This window comes from Ictalurus furcatus, chromosome 23 (genome assembly GCF_023375685.1).
Source record: "Ictalurus furcatus strain D&B chromosome 23, Billie_1.0, whole genome shotgun sequence".
Taxonomy (NCBI): Eukaryota; Metazoa; Chordata; class Actinopteri; order Siluriformes; family Ictaluridae; genus Ictalurus; species Ictalurus furcatus.
The window spans coordinates 6,583,959-6,605,000 of record NC_071277.1 but is presented as its reverse complement, the minus strand read 5'-3'; the positions used below and the strand labels follow the sequence as shown (position 1 = coordinate 6,605,000).

The 21,042-nt window shown below is 38.4% G+C and overlaps 1 protein-coding gene across 1 annotated transcript in view; it reads right to left on the bottom strand.

Moving 5' to 3' along the window:
- Window positions 1-279: 279 nt before the first annotated feature.
- cpa6 (carboxypeptidase A6) overlaps window positions 280-21,042 on the bottom strand; it is a 33,678-nt gene continuing 12,915 nt past the window's right edge. The window contains exons 3-11 of the mRNA XM_053612226.1: window positions 17,247-17,371; window positions 14,261-14,375; window positions 11,306-11,407; window positions 11,111-11,215; window positions 7,283-7,393; window positions 6,100-6,190; window positions 2,280-2,482; window positions 1,352-1,436; window positions 280-1,202 (exon numbers count right to left, since the gene is read on the bottom strand). Of these exons, the coding sequence (XP_053468201.1) occupies window positions 1,012-1,202; window positions 1,352-1,436; window positions 2,280-2,482; window positions 6,100-6,190; window positions 7,283-7,393; window positions 11,111-11,215; window positions 11,306-11,407; window positions 14,261-14,375; window positions 17,247-17,371 (1,128 nt within the window). The 3' untranslated portion in view covers window positions 280-1,011. The remainder of the gene's footprint in view (window positions 1,203-1,351; window positions 1,437-2,279; window positions 2,483-6,099; window positions 6,191-7,282; window positions 7,394-11,110; window positions 11,216-11,305; window positions 11,408-14,260; window positions 14,376-17,246; window positions 17,372-21,042) is intronic.

The following is a 21,042-nucleotide window of genomic DNA, read 5'->3' as shown; positions in this document are numbered from 1 at the left end:
ATATATATATATATATATACACACACACATACACACACACACACATATATATATATATATATATATATATATATATATATATATATATATATATACACACATACATATATATATATATATATATATATATATATATATATATATATATATATATATATATATATATATATACACACACATATATATAACTACATTCCTGGGTGAAATGGGGCGCTATGTGTATATATATATATATATATATATATATATACACACACACACACACACACAGTGCCCCATTTCACCCAGGAATGTAGCAAAACGCTAGCTAAAACTTAAATCTTAGCTAACATGATATGATAACCATAAAAACTAGCTGAATGATAATAGCTGGCTGTCACAATACAAGTTACAGGTCTCATTCTTGCTTCACATCTGTTAAAGTTAGGAATTTAGATCAGGGATTAGAAACCGAAACGAAAGGGAATAAAAAACGAACGCACTTTTTCATGTTAATGTTCATTTTCCGTTCCTGTGTGATTTAAAAAAATAAATAAATAAAAAGTCAAACGTAAAAAGCAATCTTAAGCACAGTAACAAAATAATTCTACTTTTGATACTTCTAACCTTCGCTTAAGAATACCATAAAAATATCAATATTAAAGGTATTTTTTTAAAGAAAATCGAACAAAAGTTATAGTATATAGTACAATACACATTTATTATACATACATATATATATATGAGCACATAACTGTAATACAGTAAGGATCCATCCAGCTTTTTTCACATTAAACCCAGCTATAGTGTAGATTTAGTTCTGTTACATAGACATCCAGTAATTATAAAAAATATATATATAGAAAGCAAGTATACAATATTTACACTCTTTGGTCTGTGTTCTTATATAAAGTACACTGACGTGAGGTTTTTGTTTCGGCAAGTGCTCAAAGTGGTCTGTGCTTCACAAACAGAGGCACTTCTCGAAAAGTGCATTGCTTTAAGGCAACAGAGAAACAGAGTGCTATTTCTTCACCCGGTGCATTTCTTCAGCAGGCCTGAGGCGATGGCCCTTACTGCCCTCATGGTCTCAGTGCAGGTGGGACCAATCAGGGCTTCTGGCAAGAGGAAACCATAATGACCTGTATCCCGCAGCTCGAACGCAAACGCATAGGGGATGCCGTTCTTATAGGCCCAGTCGATAGAACTCCCCGAGCTTACGTCTGCAAATACAAAACAAACAGATTCGTCTTTTTTTTTTGCCATCCTTATCAGGAAGCAAAGTGTTTGAAACGTGGCTGATGATTCAGACACGCAATGTGAAGTGAAGTCATTAATATCATGTCAGGAAAATGCTTCAAGTCATACTCACACAGTGTGGTGGAGGCAGGGCCGTATCTGTATCTGACTCCGTATGCGGAGTAAAGCGCGCTCACCGCACTCTGAGCCGCTGTTTCCTGTGGACAATTACGGCAGTTCTAACGCTTCAGAAACAGATCATTTTAAAGGTGCTGTTTGTAACATTTTAAAGTGTTCCTAGATGTGTAATAATCATATCATTCCAACAATACCTTTAATAAACTGTGATTCTCATTAATGTCAGGCAAGAGAATTGGCAAGATTCTATAATTCAGGCTTGTGCTTATATTTTTTTTCCAGCCCAGAAATAAGCACCGCCCCTAGCTGAAAAAAAGAACTGCTCAGCTCTTTTCTTTAAAAAAATATATAAAAAATACCCAACTCATAAGGCTTAGTTTAGTTTCAACTAGAGGAGGTGGAGTTAGTTGGGGGCTTGTCAATGTTTGTCTCACTATAATTGCAATTCACAAACTGACACTTTAAAAAATTTATAATGAAATGTAAAAAAAAAAAGCGTATGAGCATATTTTTAAAAAAGGTCTACATGTAATTCTTTGTAAATTTAGTATTGAAAAAAATCAGCAATAGAGTAATCGATTAACTGTAAGGAAAATATTTTTAAATGCATAAACAACTACAAAACATTCACCTCTTTTCCTCTAACAAGCTAGTCCTTGTCTCAAATATTGTAAAAAATGAATTATAAAAATTTGTGGTAACTTGCTATTATATAAAACCTTATTAAAAAAAAGCCCATGCAGACAAAATATCTTCCATTTTCCTAACATGTAAAAAAATATCAAGGATTGATTCGGATGCTCGCTTGTGAATCCACTTTATCTTTAATAACGTTTCCTTTAAGAGCGAGAAGAAACCCATTCGTCTTCATCATGCATAAATGACAAACCCTTAAAAGCAGACCTGCAGATATTTTCACTCACCACACAGTCAAAATTGGGGATGGTGCCATATTTGTAGGAGTAAGGATAGAGGAGCATCTGAGCGTAGGCGTGGATGGATATGTAAGCCCTCGTGTGTTTCTTGTGCTTGCGCAGGAACCGGGAGACGGCCTTTACCTCGGGCTCGGACTCGGGGAACGGGCCACAGTAGGTGTCGTCACAAGGGTGGGTGGAGGCGCCTTCTTCTGCAGGAGTCACGGAGAATATGTCATATCAGGAGGGATTTCATTCACTTTTTCTGTCTTTGTGTTGGAATTCAGGGACGGTTATCATATAGTTTTACATTGACTCACCTCACGCCTTTGTGACAGCTCTATTTTAAAGTCAGTTATGACCACCACTGCATTTACAGTGGCCTTCACTGAGGCAGCAAGTGTGTGTGTGTGTGTGTGTGTGTGTGTGTGTGTGTAGGAATTGGAAATTATATTCCCACAGACATTCACAGGAACGTTATAAAATGTGTGCTAACATGGTTTTACATTATTGTACATAAGCTTACAAAACTCATAATTCCAACATTTCTTCTTTAGTTTCTGAATCAATTACTTTTAGAGTTACTGAATAACGCTTTATGAAAATTTGCATGAGTTGAGACTTTAAGCAGTTCGTAGCTTACCAAATGAATTTGCATGGTTATATTACACCAGGTAATATAACATAATCTGACATATAATCAGCATATACACTGATCAGCCATAACATTAAAACCATGGACAGGTGACGTGAACAATATTGATTATCTCGTTATAATGGCATTTGTCAAGAGTTGGGCAGTATTTGGCAGCATGTGAACAGTCCATTTTTGAAGTTGAGGTGTTGGAAGCAGGAAAAATGGGCAAGCGTAAGGATCTGAGAGACTCTGACAAGGGCCGAATTGTGATTGCTAGACGACTGGGTCAGAGCATCTCCGAAACAGCAGGTCTTGTGGGGTTGTTCCCGGTATGCAGTAGCCTCTCAAAAATTGTTAAAGAATGGTTTGAGGAACCTCACAAAGAGTTCAAACTGTTGGCTTGGCATCCAAATTTCCCTGATCTCAGTCTGATCGAGCATCTGTGGGATCTGCTGGACAAACAAGTCCGATCCATGGAGGCCCCACGTCGCAACTTACAGGACTTAAAGGATCTGCTGCTAACGCCTTGGTGCCAGATACCACAGCACACCTTCAGAGTCCATGCCTTGACAAGTCATAGTTGTTTTGACAGCACAAGGGGGATCTACACAATATTAGGCAGATGGTTTTAAATGTTATTGCTGATTGGTGTATAACCTGCTAGCTAGCATGAGCTCATCGATTACTGTTAGCTACGTTGGTTATGCTGTGTATTTATTTCAGCAGTAAATAAATAATTTTCAAAATGGGAAGCTAGTAAAAGGTGGTCGTCTGATCATTGCAAAGTTTGTATCGTTACCCAGTTGCAAAGTTGCATATCACAGATCAGTACTAAAAACCAACTTGTGTCCAACTTTGACAACTGTGAGAAAATATACTTGCATGCAGCTAGCCAGCTAGCTAACTTAACTAATCTTGAGTGTCAAAATACATTTCTAAGAATAAGACATTGCAAATCGGGACTTCAATATTGAAATCTGATTTGTGTTTAAATATGACAAGTCCAAGCTATTTCTCTAGCAGCTAACTAGCTAGCTAACTTGCTAGCTAAATATTTGGTGTAGCGGGAAAACATGTTGCAGTTTACAGTATGAATATTCAATTTGGATTCATATATGAGAGAAATTTTGAATGAGAATAATAAATGTAAAGTTGATTCGTACTTTCTTGGGAATTATTATATACAGACTATTTAAGGTTTTAAATGACATATTCAAGGTAACATCAAACAAGCAAATATATATACATATATATATAAGTCATAACCATGACTTGACAAACATGACTATGTATGTATATATATATATATATATATATATATATATATATATATATATATATATATATATATATATACCTGAAGATAAAATCGCTAACAATTTACTGTGTCTGCTCCGCCGAGATAATTATTTCCCTCACAGAGTTGTTTCAACCGAAGTCCTGACCTCAGTGGGTAAATTTAGTGCGGGTCTGAATCATGTAGCCTGTATCATCAGCCCACATAGGCCGAGCTCATAATGAGCGTATCCAGTCCGCTCAACCAGTAATTAACACGTCGTGTACAGCAAGGCCATGTTTTTTTTGTATGTTTGTTTTTTTTTTACAACAAAAGACAGGAAAGTACTTGAGGGTTTGTCTGTAAACAAGGAAGTCTTTTGAGCAGGACAGTTGAGTGGATCTTTGTTATTAGGTACATAAAAACACTACCTGCACATTTCTGAGTAGACACCTGGCTTTTAAAAGTAGTCTTACACGTCTAGTTTTTCGCATAATTCCTGTCAGGTTAGCTTATTTTATCCAGCTAGCTAGAAATAACAACGAGGAACATTAATATAAACATTTTTAGTATATTATGACGTAAGCAACAAGATATCTTGATACTAACCTATATTATCTTGATATTAGCTTATGTGAATATCATCACGGTAAAGATTTATTAATGTGATTAAAACATCTTTTTAGAAATCCTGACAGCTTAGCTTAGATGTTAGCTGCAGAGATAGCATTATCAGTGCAGATCTTTAACAATTATGATTCCGATTTTAAATCCTCTCAGTAATCCTGTCAGGTTAGCCCGTGCTTAATATTAGCTTATAAAAGCTAGCAAACAAGTATTAGCAGTGAAGATTATGAACAGTTATGAATGTTTTCTTTTTTAATCCTGTTAGGTTAGCTTATGGTAGCTAGCCATAGAGCTGGCATTGCGATATGACTTTTAAAAACTAGCATTTATGATTATGACTTCAAGTCCTCTCAGAAATCCTGTCAGATTAGCTTATGTTAGCCATAGAACTAGCATTGTGGTTATGACTTAAAAGAGCTAGCTACCATTTATGATTAGGACTTCAAATCCTCTCAGAAATCCTGTCAGATTAGCTTATGCTAGCCATACAGCTAGTGTCGTGATTGTGACTTAAAAGAGCTAGCTACCATTTATGATTATGACTTCAAATCCTCTCAGAAATCCAGGTTAGCCCATGTTTACTAGCTAACAGAAATATGCGCTAATACATAAAGAACTGTATACATTTACAAATGCCAATGACCTTCTTGAACTCATGTGAAGACTTGCTATTCAAATATGCACATATTCCCTTTAATGACAGTATTAAATTCCATATATTCAATATATCCCTATTCCAAATTGTCAAAGGAACTCAGACACTTTATCTGCGGTCTGCGATGCATACACGCCGTCTTCTAAAATACTGCTTTCTCCAAATTCTGTAGCTCGTGGTAATTTTTTTATACTTCTTTTGCAAAGTTTGAACTCATGCACTCATCTGAATTTGTTTGCCAGAACAAGGCTCAACCCTGATGAGACCACATCCCAACATGTACAGCCAAAGAAAGAAAGAAAGTAAGAAAGAAAGAAATTCTGCACATGCATTAGATATGATTGATTGCATTTGAGCCAGTTTTTTTGGCCCAGATTCCAAATCCAGGGAAATGTGGCTGCTTACTATTCAACCTCTTTGCCCACACATTACCATAACCGAGGTCTGTGTGGCAAAAACGAACCATATTTAACCAAGAATCACGTTATGTGGTGTAATGTGGCGAGATTCATGTGTGCATCTTTAATCTTTGATGTCCTCTGACGATTAATGAGCCGCATTTTACATCCTGTGATGGATAAATCATGTTTATTTATCAAGTTTTCAGGTCAGGAAGATGTCACAGTCAACTTACCGCACCACTTCACTTTAAAGTTTCGGTTGGCATCGACACCACGGCAGTGGTATTTAGCTTTTTTTGATCGTGTTTTCCTCCAAAAGCGATCCTTTAAGCAAAAAGAAAACACACTTAATAAGTATCTAATATTTACCAGCATTTGATTATGTTTTTTGGGAAACATTTCCTAAAATTCTGGGTAGGTTCTATTTTGGTCAGAAGCTTTTTTGAAACGTTCTGGGAACTGGGAACCCATCCTGTTTTATTAGACACACACATAACCGAAACTCTAGGAGAACTTCCTCCAAACCATTCAGGGTTAGTGCAAGGTTCCCAAGAGGATCAAATCATTTAAAGGTTATCAGAACATTAGGCCAACGTTCCCAAGCTATCTTGGGTTACCATAAAGTTCCAGAGAGGTCTGAATTATTTACAAGTTTTGGGAACGTTAGCAGAACTTTCTCCAAACCATCCTAGGTTACTGCAAGGTTCACAAAAGGTTCAAATTATTTAAAGGTTACCAGAACATTAGGGGAACGTTTTCCAAACCAGCACAAGTTACCACAAGGTTCCTGAGAGCTTTCAATTATTTACAAGTTATGGGAACGTTAGGGGTGCATTCCCTTTAGAAGGTTTCCAAGAGGTTCAGATCATTTAAAGGTTACCAGAACGTTAAGGGAACGTTCTCCAAACCATCACAAGTTACCACAATGTTCCTGAGAGATTAAAATTCACAGGGGAATGGTCTCGGAACCATCCCAAGTTAGTGCAAGGATCCCAGGAGGTTCAGATAATTTAAAGGTTACCAGACCATTAGTGGAACGTTTTCTGATCCATTATGGGTTCCCTGAGAGGTTTGAATGATTTAATTATTGAATTTTTTGTGTGTTTTCTGGTTGTTCAGTGACCTTGGGTATGAGAAAGGTGCTACATAAGGTATACTTATTATTATTAGCATTAGTATTATTATTAATATTCTGTAAATCATAACACACAACCAAACGCAAACGTTATATTCCTGTAACAACAACTTTCCAGGAAAACCAAATTGAAACTAGAAAAGAACATTCTGTTTTCAGAACGTTTCGGAGACCAATCGTTTTGAGCGAAATTTTTAATTTTTCTGAAAATTATTACCAAGCCTATGCAAGTTGCCTAATCAAAACAACACTGTGAAAATAAACCAGGAGAGTGAAAGTACATGTTTCCAGCTGTAGTGATATCCATCCACGTTGAAGACGGGCATGATGTAGAAGTTCAGCTGCTTTAGCAGTCGCCTCATGCTGGAGTCGTGCTGATAGGAGTTCAAAGCCTGTACACAGAGACGGCAGGAGGTGTCACACACACACACACACACACACACACACACACACACGAATAAATAAACAAAATGAAGTCTAATCTCCTTCAGAGACAGAACCACAGTGCTATAATAACTGCACAAGGTCAAACATTGCTGACTGCTGAGCCAGAAAAGTAAATACTCTGACACAAGACTGTGAGCTTTTTTAGCTTTCTAATCTTGAAGGCCATGTCTCTGCCATATATGTGCGTTCCGGTACGAACACATTTTAAAAACCTGTTCTGAACCTGAGATATCCCGGGCATTGTCTGTTGTTTTGTTTTAAAGGCACCTATTATGGTTTTGAAACATGTCTAATTTTGTTTAAAAGGTCTCACACAATATATTTACGTGCATCCGAGGTCTAAAAACACTTTAACGTGCTCATCATTTAAACTGCAGCATTACCTTTATTCCCCCAGTGTCACAAACGACTTATTAAATGATCCGTTCTAAAGGATTCGTTCCAAACTCCTCCTTTCAGAGTGCATACTCTGCTCTGATTGGTCAGATGTCCCAGTCTGTTGTGATTGGTCAACCGCTGTCAGCGAGCAGCCAATGAAGACCAGAGGCGGGGCTTTTTGTTACAAACCTACGTAGGTTAGTACAGGAAGTAAAGTCTGGAATCACTAACGACATGTTTCAACTGTTCAGAATCGGTTCCTTCTTTTGGGAGTCAATAACTCTTTGCAGACTTTGCAGACTTTTACATTCACAAACAGCTCTATAACACACTACATGAAAGGTAATATTTGAAAAACCATAATAGGTGCACTTTAAATAACAATTACAAACTTTGATTGGAAGCAGCTGATTAGATCCGAATTTTTAAAATCGAGAAGGGCTTTTGCAGTAGGAACACCTTTGACCTTTGCGGCAAGAACGGTGTATTTAAAGCGAAATTTTGTCGTATTGTCTATTTTCAAACAAAGCAAAAAATCATATTGGTCTGCTAATTAGCTGGCTTGTTAATATAAAGGTTAATAATTAAGCAAAAAAAAAACAAGAAAAAAATACATTTTGCCTTTTTTAATTTTATTATAGCTTCATTATCATAGCTTTACAACTTCATCTCCATTTTTTTCGGGTTTTGAAAAAAAGGAAAGCACTGATACACAGGGCGCACGGTGGCTTAGTGGCACGTTCGCCTCACACCTCCAGGGTCGGGGGTTCGATTCCCACCGTGTGGAGTTTGCATATTCTCCCCGTGCTGCGGGGGTTTCCTCCGGGTACTCCGGTTTCCTCCCCCAGTCCAAAGACATGCATGGTAGGCTGATGTCCAAAGTGTCCGTAGTGTATGAATGGGTGTGTGAGTGTGTATGTGATTGTGCCCTGTGATGGATTGGCACCCTGTCCAGGGTGTACCCCGCCTTGTGCCCGATGCTTCCTGGGATATGCTCCAGGTTTCCCCGTGACCCTGAAAAGGATAAGCGGTATAGAAGATGGATGGATGGATGGATATTATGATCTTATGTTGTACCGTTGGGACCAGTTATACAGAAAAAATGGCTAACATTTCAGAAAGGTTGTAGCGTGAATGTTCGAATCGATTTCAAGTACCGTAAGCTCCGGAAACTGTGGGTTAAAAATGATGTTGGAGCCATAGTGCATGCATTATATCAGAAATAAGTGATCGTTATAATTATTATACTGTATATACAGTTTACATACATACGTCTTGCAGTATCTGCAAAATTTTTAAACAATAAAAGGGATCATAAAAATTGCATTTAGTTTTTTTTATTTATTGAGTTTGTCCTGAGCAGTTAAACTGCCCACTGTTCTTCAGAAAAATCCTCCAGGTCCTGCACATTCTTTACTTTTCCAGAATCTGCATATTTGACCCCTTTACAACAGCGGCTCTATGATGTTGAGATCCATCTTTTCACACTGAGGACAACTGAGGGACTCGTCTCATACGACTATTACAAAAGGAGCAAACGTTCACTGATACTCAAGAAGGTAACACGATACAGTAAGAGCCAGGGGGGTGTAAACTTTTGAACAGGACGATCGGTGTAAACTGTTTTATTTTGTCTTCTGGGAGACATGTAAATATCTTATGTAGCTTCTGAAGGGCATCGCTAAATAAAATAATAAGATCTTAAAACAAAATAATAACAATTTACACCGATCATCTTGTTCAAAAGTTTACACCCCCCGGGTTTTAATGTGTCGTGTTGCTTTCTGTAACCGTAAGTGATGAAAGATAAAGTGCTTGCAGAAATGAGATTCAGGGAGAGACACTGAGGCTGAAGCAGAGTGTTGATGCTCTGCCACACTGTGGCATAACAAAGGTACTGAAAAACATGCATCAAAAAGTTTTTTCATCAATTATCAGAATCTAATATAATAATTACTTATGTAGCTAAATGTAGAAGAAAATAAATAACAGAAATTTCCCTTTTAATTCTTCTCTTCAAAAGCTTAAATCTGTGTAAATCTGAAAGCAAATCAGCCGTATTATTTCATTTCAAATTCTCAAACTATCGCTTCTATGTAGTGCTCGACGTGAGATGTACTTTTTTCGTGGATGTTCCAAAACATTAAATGTAACTATAAATGGAAAGTAGAAAAATCCTGACGTTGCATTCTTTCATTTAAAAAAAAATAATTAAAAATTTGCATTGGCACATTTTACATTAATGGCATTTTTGGCAGACACCTTTATCCAGAGCAACTTACATTTATCTCATTTATAATGACCTAACCCTAAACCTAACACTAACCCTAACCCTAGGAAACCGGCATACATAGCTTCGGGGCCATCTGAGCCTGTGATGTAAAGTGAAACTAATGCTGCGGAGTGGATTTTATTCGGCGTGCCACTCTCTTTGCCCTCCAGTCAGTTTTGCCTCAGGAGATGAGATCACACACTACCGGTCAAAGATTTGGATACAACTGCTTATAGAAGGGGTTTTCTTTATTCGTAGTATTTTCTACTATATTATAATAATAATGAAGACGTGATTTAAAAAAAAATTAAAAAACACATTACGTGGAGAAAGGTTTGTGGACACCTGACATCCGTATGTACTTTTTGAACATGCCATTCCGGATTTATTCCCCTTTGAACTCTTCTGCGAAGGCTTTCCACTAGATTTTGGAGCGGTGGTGGCTGTGGGGATTTGTGTTCGTTCAGCCACAAGAGCATTAGCAAGGTCAGGCCCTGACTGCCAGGTGAGGAGATCTGGGGTGCAGTTAGTGTTCCAGTTCATCCCAAAGCGGTTCAGTGTGGTTGAGTTCAGAGTTCTGTGCTCCAACCTTGGTAAAAAAAAAAACCTTCACGTCTTCACGGAGCTCACTTTGTGCACAGGTGCATTGTCACGCTGGGACAGATTTGGTTCTCAGTGAAGAGAAATTGTAAAGCTACAGCATACAAAGACATCCAATACAACTGTGTGCTTCCAACGTTGTGGAAAACAGTCTGGGGAAGACCCACATATGGGTGTGATGATCAGGTGTCCACAAACATTTGGCCACAAAGTGTAAATAATGATTTTGGATGATGTCATCTTACTGCTCTTTACAGTTCTACACAACAGGAACACATTATTGTTCTTTTCTTTTGCATCCTTCTTAATAGAATTATGTGTATGCTTTCCTTAAAACTTATTATTACCACACCATGTGGCAAAAGAGGCCGGATGACGGAAAGTGTGCAAACCGAGATAGCGGAACACTTACTTCCTTCACAAACCACTGACAGAAAGCAGGGCCGATCCATTCCCGCGCATGGACACCGCAGTCCATCCACACGGCCTTCCTACTGGTCCGAACTCGGTTTCCTAACTGACACAAGAGGAGGTCGGTGAAGTCAAAAAGGGCGGATGCTTATCAGCTGAGCAACATTATGTTAACCTTATGGTACCTCTTCCATACCTGGAGCACGTAAAGGGGCCGCCCTTCGTAGGATCGTCCGATAGAAAACAAGTCCACTAGGTGTGGGTGGGTCCGGTTCACTTCAAACATCCATCTCTGGATCTGTAAAATAAAAATGGATATATGGGTTTTGTCTCAAACATAGGATTTATGTCAACTACCGCAGTAACTCTCATGTCTTTGTACCTGCTAAATTCCAAAACCGCGATTTGAATGAAGCACATATAAGCACCTGTATGATCAGTACTACTGTATATAAGGAATAAAATATTTCACAGAATGCTGTTATAGGAATATAATCAACAATGGCGTAGTGTTATGTAGCCAGACACAAAGCAAAGATACCTTACCACCCGAATGTGGATTATTTTCCTATAATAGCATGTCCCAAAGTGTTTTATATCACACCATTTTCCCAACGCTTACAATCATTATATATATATATATATATATATATATATATATATATGTATATATATATATATATATATATATATATTTTTTTTTTTTTTAAGTAAGGCTTGTACATTTTATCCATTAGCCTAATAGTTACATTTAATATTATGGAATTTTATCACTTTAGTCGTTCCCTCACTTCCTCACTTTCTTACCGAAGAAACCATAAAACGTGACGTCCTCCGTCCTGAAGACTTAAACGTAGAGCTTTACCTCTGACTGTTATAAAGCACTGACACTGGAGACTCCTTCCATAAGGTTAAATAAACATCTCCTTACACAAAACTTCACCACATCAACACCTGCTTAATGTTTTTCTTTGTTAAACACGACACATTTTTTTCATTCTTTATTAATACTCATAGATTATGTGGCGCGTCCAACATGACAACTCCCTGTAAATGAACTGTTACCATAGAAACGACAACATATTAGAACGCGCGTGTGAATATAAATATAATAATGTAATGGATCGGGGCGGCTGCGTCTCAGGTGGTAGGGCGGGTTGTCCACTAATCGTAGGGTTGGCGGTTTGATTCCCGGCCCATGTGACTCCACATGCTGAAGTGTCCTTGGGCGAGACACTGAACCCCAAGTTGCTCCCGATGGCAAGTTAGCGCCTTGCATGGCAGCTCTGCTACCATTGGTGTGTGAGTGAGTGTGTGTGTGAATGTGTGAATGAGACACAGTGTAAAGCGCTTTGAATAAAAGCGCTATATAAGTGCGCCATTTCATATAAACTCCTTCCAACCAATCAGAATGGTGAATTCAACAGGGCTGTGGTAAAATTATCATAAAGTATCGTCAAGTAACATAAATTTGTACAGTGTCCTAAGTTACCAACATGAAGTGTCTTTAAATTGTGTTGACAAATTTGTTAATACAAATAATCCTGAGAAAGTAGGGCTAGGAAGTATGCTTTTGATAGCTGCTGCTAGACAATACTTAATTTTTCTGAATACGGCTTATCTATAAAAGTCACTGATTACGCTATAGACACAATTAGGCTTACACGTTAATCTGCTGGTCACTTTTTTTTGTACATTTTTACAGTAGCAACAAATGTTAGGAACACACCAAATTAGACACCACTAATCCCACTAAGTGGTGTCCTAAAATGTCAAGACCCTTCGTCTTTCTCGGGTTCAGTAATACCTTATGATCGTTCCGGCTAGCAAGCCGGCGTTATTTATTCAACGCGTTGAGGAATCTAGTGTGGCTCCTGTCAAGACGATGACAGAATGTTCCTGATATCAAGACCTGCGTGAAATGTTTTAATACCTGCTCCTTGTCACAGCTAAATGGAGCCTCATTCATCAGCACATGGAGTATACGGTCTCGACTGCAAAGTGTTGTGTGTATGAGCGAGTTCATCTGAGGCTGAAAGAAACTCTGTGTGAGAGAGTGTGTGGTGTGGAAATGAAAAAAAAAAAGAAGAAATCTGAATTTAAATGAATATACAGCATGATACGAAAATTCTTGTGAATTATGATCTGTAATACTGTATTATAACTTCATAATGAAGTTATATCTAAGTATTTATATATTAGTCGAGCAGTGATGGTTCCAACTGGCCAATCATGTGGCAGCAGTACAATGTATAAAATCATGTTGTTCCCAAAACGTCAAAGTTGAAGATTGGGGGGAAAAAACATCAGCGATGGTCCAGTTTTGGTGATCCGGTCCCCACTGTAGCCTCAGATTCCTGTTCTTGGCTGATTTCCACCAGCCATTTTTCCATACCGCAGGGTCGCAGGGGAGCCTGGAGGCTATCCCAGGGAACTCCGCATAAGGCGGGGGGGACACACTGGATGGGGTGCCAACCCATCGCAGGGCACAATCGTACGCATACTCACACGGCCATTCGCACACTACGGACAACTTAGAGATGCCAAATAGCCTACAGCGCAGGTCTTTGGACTGGGGGAGGAAACCGGAGTACCCGGAGGAAACCCCCGAAGCACAGGGAGTACATGCAAACTCCGTGCACACAGTGCGGCGGTAGGATTCGAGCCCCCCAACCCCAGAGGTGCGAGGAAAACGTCCATTTAAAAAAAAAAAAATCATGGACACCCTGGCTCCATGGAACCATGGAAACTCCACTTCGAGAACCACTGATGTAGTTAGATCTCTCCAGAAAGAAAGGCTCACGGGAAAAAAATGGAATCCTGGAAAGATCTTTTATTCGAGGTCGTTGCTTCGGAAGATACGTGAAGTGATTCGTAGTATGCTTCGCACCCTGGTTCCGGTTTAGATTTCGTCTGGTTTAGATTTGGTCTCAATAAAGAGATGCCTCTTTATTATCTTTGCTTCTTAATAAGAACATGGACACCCTGCTGACGTGTTGAGTCGTTCTTCAAACTGAAAGGCCCTGTGATCATTTACATTCAGAATTATACGAGTCACTTGTTTTCTCGAAAAAAACCCCGAACTAAATAACCGCTCGACTGCTTACTGAGTCACATCTTATAGTGTGAACCGCTCAGCTTTGTTACTCACCTCCTCCAGAGGATGATACACTTCGTAATCGTACCGTAACACCGATCTGCGCTTTCTGTTTGACCGATAGCCCGTCTGTTTCTCCATTTCCCTCTGTACATCGGAAATCAGCAGTCTGTTGCAAAACAGCAGGGGGCAGAGTGGAGTGAGTCACCAAAAAAAAACCCTTCACACTGTCTGTTGCTTTAAATCAGTGTTGAAGAACTATACCTCTTTTATACACTATATTTATACACTATATTTGCTACAATATGGGTAATCAGGCTGACTATGGAAGCTGGAGTACAGCATACAGTATGTTCTCTGCAGAAGGTCACACACTCCTGAATCAAAAGCAAAGACTGAGATGTTTATGTAACATTAGCTGAGGTGGAAAACCATAAATGGAGATAGCTGCATTTAGGTAAACATGTACAACCTCCAAATATGGTGGCAAATAAATAAAAAAAACAGTATAGTACATATGTACAGTATGCTTTTCCATTTATCGCTGTGTTGGATTACATCTTTACATTTTGAAAATTTAGCTAAGTAAATCTAATCATTTATTGATCATTCTTTAAACCAGATATACATCTTACTCAAAATTTTCACCTAGCTTTGTCTACTAAACTCTTTTTTTGGTAAAAATATGCTCTTGTAGCTTACGAACAAGAGGAAAAGTTTTCGTCAGAATCAGAATCATTTTTATTCAACGTATACATTTGCATGTATTTGGAATTATTTTTTTTCATGGTGTTCGGTCACAACATATATGCAATACATTCAATATAAATTCCATCCATCCGTTTTCCATACCGCTTATCCGACACGGCCTGTCGCGGAGAACTCGGGGCATAAGGCGGTGGACACCCTGGACGGGGTGACCGTTTACATACTACGGACAATTTGGAAATGCAAATCAGCCTGCAATGCATGTCTTTGGACTGGGGAAGGAAACCGGAGTACCCGGAGGAAACCCCCAAAGCATGGGGAGGACATGCAAACTCCGTGCACACAGGGTGGAGGCGGGGATCGAACCCCCAACCCCGGAGGTGTGAGGAAAACCACTAATCCACTTAGACCTGACTGTCATTTATATTACGGTGGACATTTTTTCACACCTCCAAGCATTTCACTTCAACATCAAGTATCTACTTTATTTCCGTATGAGGTCAATTCAAAATGATAGTGAATAAAGAGACCGATTTATTTCAGCATGCGAGTCAAAAATGTACATTTTACTTTGTTAGTATTTCTTGCCATTGCCTTTTAATTGCTTGAAAAAAACACTTGAGGTAGCCTTCCACAAGCTTCTCACAATACTATGCTAGAATTTTTTCCCCCATTCCTCTAGACTGCCGTAACTCGATCAGGATTTTGGGCCTTCTTGCTTGGACACACTTTTTCAGTTAAGTCCGAAATTTTTATGGGATTCAGAGAGCTTTTGTGTCTCTTTCATCGATGATGCAGTCACTGTCTGGTCCCAAGATGTTTATTTTTGCATACAACTGTTTGTACAGATGCTTTTAGTATGTTTGGAAATTGCTCCTAAGTGATCGTGGCTGAGCTGTTTGGATTTTCCCATGGTGTCAAAGGCAAAAATGCATTACTGTCTCTAAAGGAAGGCCCTATTATAGCCACAGGTGTGCTCCCAATGAACTCCTATCAGAAGCTTCTCAAAGTCATTACATCAATTTCTGGAATCTTCCAAACTCTTTAAAGAGAGTCAACTTCCATCCATCCATCCATCCATCCATCAATTTTCCGTATCGCTTATCCTACACAGGATCGTTGGGGAGCCCAATGGGACACCCTTGAGGGTGCCAACCCAATGCACGCAACCCATTCACACGCTACAAACAATTTGGACATGCCAACAACGCATGTTTTTGGACTGGGGGAGGAAACCGGAGTACCCGGAGGAAAAACCCGAGGCACAGGGACAACACGCAAACTCCGCACACATGTTGGAGGCAGGATTCGAGCCCCTAACCGTGGAGATGCGAGACAAACGTACTGAGCGTCAACTTTGTGTTTGTAACCTTTTTATCCATTGGAATTCTGATATCTAGAAGAATCTAGAAGTAGCTTAAAACAAATTTTGTGCTAGTCAAGAAGATTAACCCTTGACCGCCTGCACTTCGCTTGGATTGAATTCTGACTCGTCAGTTTAATCTGGATAAAATCATGCCAGGTGAGTGAATATAATATGACCAGGCATGCTCTTTTTCCTAGACAAAGCTCTATTTTTAACACTTAATACAAGTCTATATTAATTCATCATTAGTAACCACTGTACCATTTTGTGCAAACTGTATTTATTAAATGTTAAAATATGTCAAATTCTCAAGGATTGTTTTTTTTTTTTTTACACACGTTGTATCATTTTAGTTAAATGATAAATTCAACTGTTAAATATAATCTAATTAGTAGAATCATATGCATACCTAACAGGTTTGTTGAAAGTATATTGAAAGTTCTTAAACTTTTTGCAGCCAATGACATGTTTGAATGTAGAAGAAATGTATAGCCTGTATTAGGATTACAACAAATATTAACTTAAGTATAATCCATGTAAATAGAACCCATCGAACCGAACCAGAACCAAGGCAACTGTGTTAAAAGTAGCATATTTCATTTAAACTGTTTATTTCAAGTGACCAGCCAATTAGGTGTTCAATAGCGTCTAATATAATAACCTATATATTACCTAAATATTACAGTTGGAACAATTTTGATCGTGGTTGAACATCTTCAGGGAACCCCAGGATCCACTTCGAGAGCCAGTGAATGAAAAGACGAAGGGAAGGCTAGCCAAAACGTAGCAGCGACAGATAAAAATACTCCACATATTCCAACGGCCAAGTGATTGATGGGCGGAATGAATGATGAACATCCGCTTGGACCGTAGTCTTGTACTCATGCAAACCATGGGCCTGCAATAATCTTAGACAACCTTACAGGACAGTTATTTAAAAATAGCAAGGCTAGAGGAAAGTCTTACTCATGCTGAACGTGCGCCTGTCTGAGCAGATTTTTGAGACGTGCTGTCCTGTCTCGTCCCACATGGACGTCTACCGCTTTGCCCTCGTGGATAAGGTTAGAGCTGCTGGGCTGCCAAAGGTCCACCTGCACAACATCATCCAGTCAAACACAGCCGTGGAGCAATATGATACTGATATCAAGGTTTACAGTTTACATTTTATTGCAGTACTTTTTAAGTCGCAATCAGCTGGCCAAGTTCCCGACTAATGGAGAGACAGAGAGAGAGAGAGAGAGAGAGAGAGAGAGAGAGAGAGTGTGTGTATGTGTGTGACACTGCTAACAAGCCACACAGCCACAGCAAATTAAAAACATATGGTGGAACCCCTGTAGTATTCCATGTCTCTCTTCCTGAAGTGGAACTCCAGGTCTGCAGGATCATCGTCCTCGACTTACCAACCAGCTCCAGACATGAACTCTATAGTAAGCTACACACAGGCAGGACCAATCTCCAGTCTTTTTCACAAGTCTCCATTAAATAGAGGAAACAATAACATCAGAAAATATGTTCGGGTTCACTTTATTTAATAATAAACATTGGGCAGGAGGCTAATACTTTTGCTCAGCACTGAAACAGTTAACAGTCAAACTTCTGTTTAATGGTCTGATAGTATTAACACTTTCCTCTGAAGCTGTTAAAAAAATCAAACAAAAAACACTGAGAGGATGCCTACCACAGAGAAAAACCCACCAATTTGTAGGCATCATAGTGTGTGTGTGTGTGTGTGTGTGTGTGTGTGGGTGTGGGTGTGTGTGGTATGAACTTGGCCCCACTTATCCCAGAGCTCCAGCTCACCAGCTGCATCCCATTTCAGTACAGCAGCATGTTTGCTTGCACACTCACCTTTTAATGGCTGAATTGTTTTTACACACTAGACACTGGAGACAGTCTAGCATAATTAAAGCCGCAAGCAGCATTTTCAGGGGCCAAGCACCCGGTCTCGGTGAGCCGCACATTCACAGACACGCTACAGTTGTTGCATAAGCAATCACAGGAAAGCAGAGCCATGACTATAGGCAAAGAAATATTGCCAATCAGAAATGATTTGCAGTTTCACGCATTTGCCAGTCCGTTATGGGAGAATGGTTCTGAATATCAAAGTTTCTTCGATAACTTTTGTTTAGACAGGTCTCAAGATGATGTGAGCCAAATTTGGTGAAGATTGAACCAAATTTGGAGGACGAGTAGCAAAAATGGCAGTTAGAGGGGAGCATTTTCGACATGTTAATGTAACTTTTGGCCAGTAAGAGGTGCTGTCACAAACTTTGATGCATAATATCAAGGCATGGTCCTGGAGATGCCTTCCAAGATGTGTATCAGTGTGCAAGGTCGCTGCTGAGATACAGCCCACTTCATGTTTGCCGGCTTTGCCGTCAAATTTACGGGCACATTACGGGCAAACCGTTTGAAATATCAACATTCTTTTGATAACTTTTGTCCACGTTTGTCTGAATATGATGTAGGATGGAAACATAGCTACTGAGAACAGTGTAAAGTTCCTCTTCTCTACTTTTAAATGAGCTTTTAAATTAGCTACTTTTAATAGCAGTATTGGCTTTAATATTCAGTTATATAGCATAGTATATATAGTTAATATACACAAACAGTACTTGGTGAAATCTAAAACACTGACCACACTAATCGATGTTTTGAAAAGTTAATCATCAACATTAGAGTTATCACTAACGTTAGCCTGCTAGCTTGTTGCTAAGCCACTCGCTATTGTGCACTGTTGTTGCTGTGCTGCAGTTTCAGTCCAAAATGGTGCATGAAAGTTCACTAGAGTAGAACAGAACCAGTAGCCATTCAGGCCTGTAACTGTAAAAAGTGCGGTTAAAGTAGGTTTTTATAAGCTTTACGTGCTCTGACAGAGCAAATAAAATACACGCCTTCATGTCCATGTTTTTTTTTCTTCTTCGAACATCCTGAGGTGGGAAATTTTTTCCAAGCGTGGCAACTTGCTTGAATTTATTCAAAATATTATTTGCTACACATATTTTTCTTTTTTTTTTCCTCTCATGATGATTGGGTGGGACATTTCTGTATTTGTGTGTATTTTGTCGTATTCGTTCGCCCAAATGATGCACTTACTATAAAAAGTTTTTAGTCGTTTACAAGTACATGAAGTTTCTTCCGAAAATTATTCCGAATGATTCGTTAAAAATAACGATTTGCCGTGTATTAAGAGCAACACAATCAAGCAACCTTTCCTGCAGTCCTCTCCTCAAGTACACGTCTAGGCAAATAAATCTGACATGTTGTTACAGGCAATGCGAATCTGATACATTGACCATTGATACAATGTCCAGCTGCCACAATAAACCAACCCTAACTAGCGATTTTCACTGGTTTGACTATACAGCTATGTCCCAACCTTGAAAATAAAACCCTAGCAGCAAAAAATCTCAATGAGCTTCCTCATTCTCCGACAGTAACGCGTTAGCGTAGCTCCAAGGGAATCATCTCTAAGTAAATGAAATGACCCAGACACAGCTGTGTAAACATCACACGCACACACACTCGTCCTTGAAGAAGTAGCTTCCAAAAGCATACCGATTCGATTTGGGCTTGGGGTCAAGTACACATTTCAAATATTTGAGACGCCTTTTAGAAACCTTAGATGAGACGAGATACTAAAAGGTTTTTCCTCCAAGGTTTTTTAGGTCATTAGAAATCTTAACATTAAAATAGTAATATAGCATTAAAAAATACCACAAAATTAGATGATTAGAACCACACTGTAAAACCGGATAAGTTCATTTAAACTCAAGGAAACTAATTACCTCAAAATTTTTAAGTTGATAAATCAATTTATTTAAGCCAAACACACTTAAATTACAAAGTTTGAGTTAAATTTTTGTTATATTTAAGTGTATTTGGCTTAAAGAGATTGATTGATTGATTGGTTGATCAACTTAAAAATTTTGTGAGTAATTAGTTTCCTCAAATTTTTTGAGTTAAACAAACTATCCGGTTTTACAGTGTAGCTTTCAAACAATGTATAGAGTCCAATTGCTTTTTATTGGTATTTCACTAAACTATTTATTAATACATTTGAAAATATAATGCTTTTATAATGAAGTCTTTTTTTTCCCCTACATGCCCATTTGACCATTCACAATTATCACATGCACTCATTTACATTCAGTTTACGTTTATCTTCTATTTTGTCAATACTGCTTCCTTGCACGTTTCTGTATATTAAAACAATCTTTTTTTTAAATCAATGGATACAATTATGATTGCATTTACTCTACATATTATTTTGCCAGATATATTGTAAAGAAAGTACTATTATTTAAAAAAAATTATCTGTAATAATACACACTGATGTTTGATATGTTAATTACTACATCAATGTCAGGTTATGTATGTAGGTTACCAATAATCAATAAGGTTGGAGTCCACTATATCATAGTCAACTATATCACAAGTACCACTGCTGTCATGATTGCAAGTTTGACTTCAGTCCCGGTGTTATTATTATTTTTATTTCCACGCTTGGATACCATAAACACTTTTCTACTTAAGTATTAATGTTTCACCAGTTATATGTGCTCAGATCTAACTATAGGTGCAGTCTAAATAGGCCTGTTACGATAACTACTTTTGTTGGATGATATATTGTCCCAGAAATAATTGCGATAAATGATATCATCGTGATTTTAAGACCATTTTATGCCACTGAGAGAATGATATATGAATATAATAGCAAAATAATACAAGTACACACCCTTTAAAAGAGCGGTGAACTTTT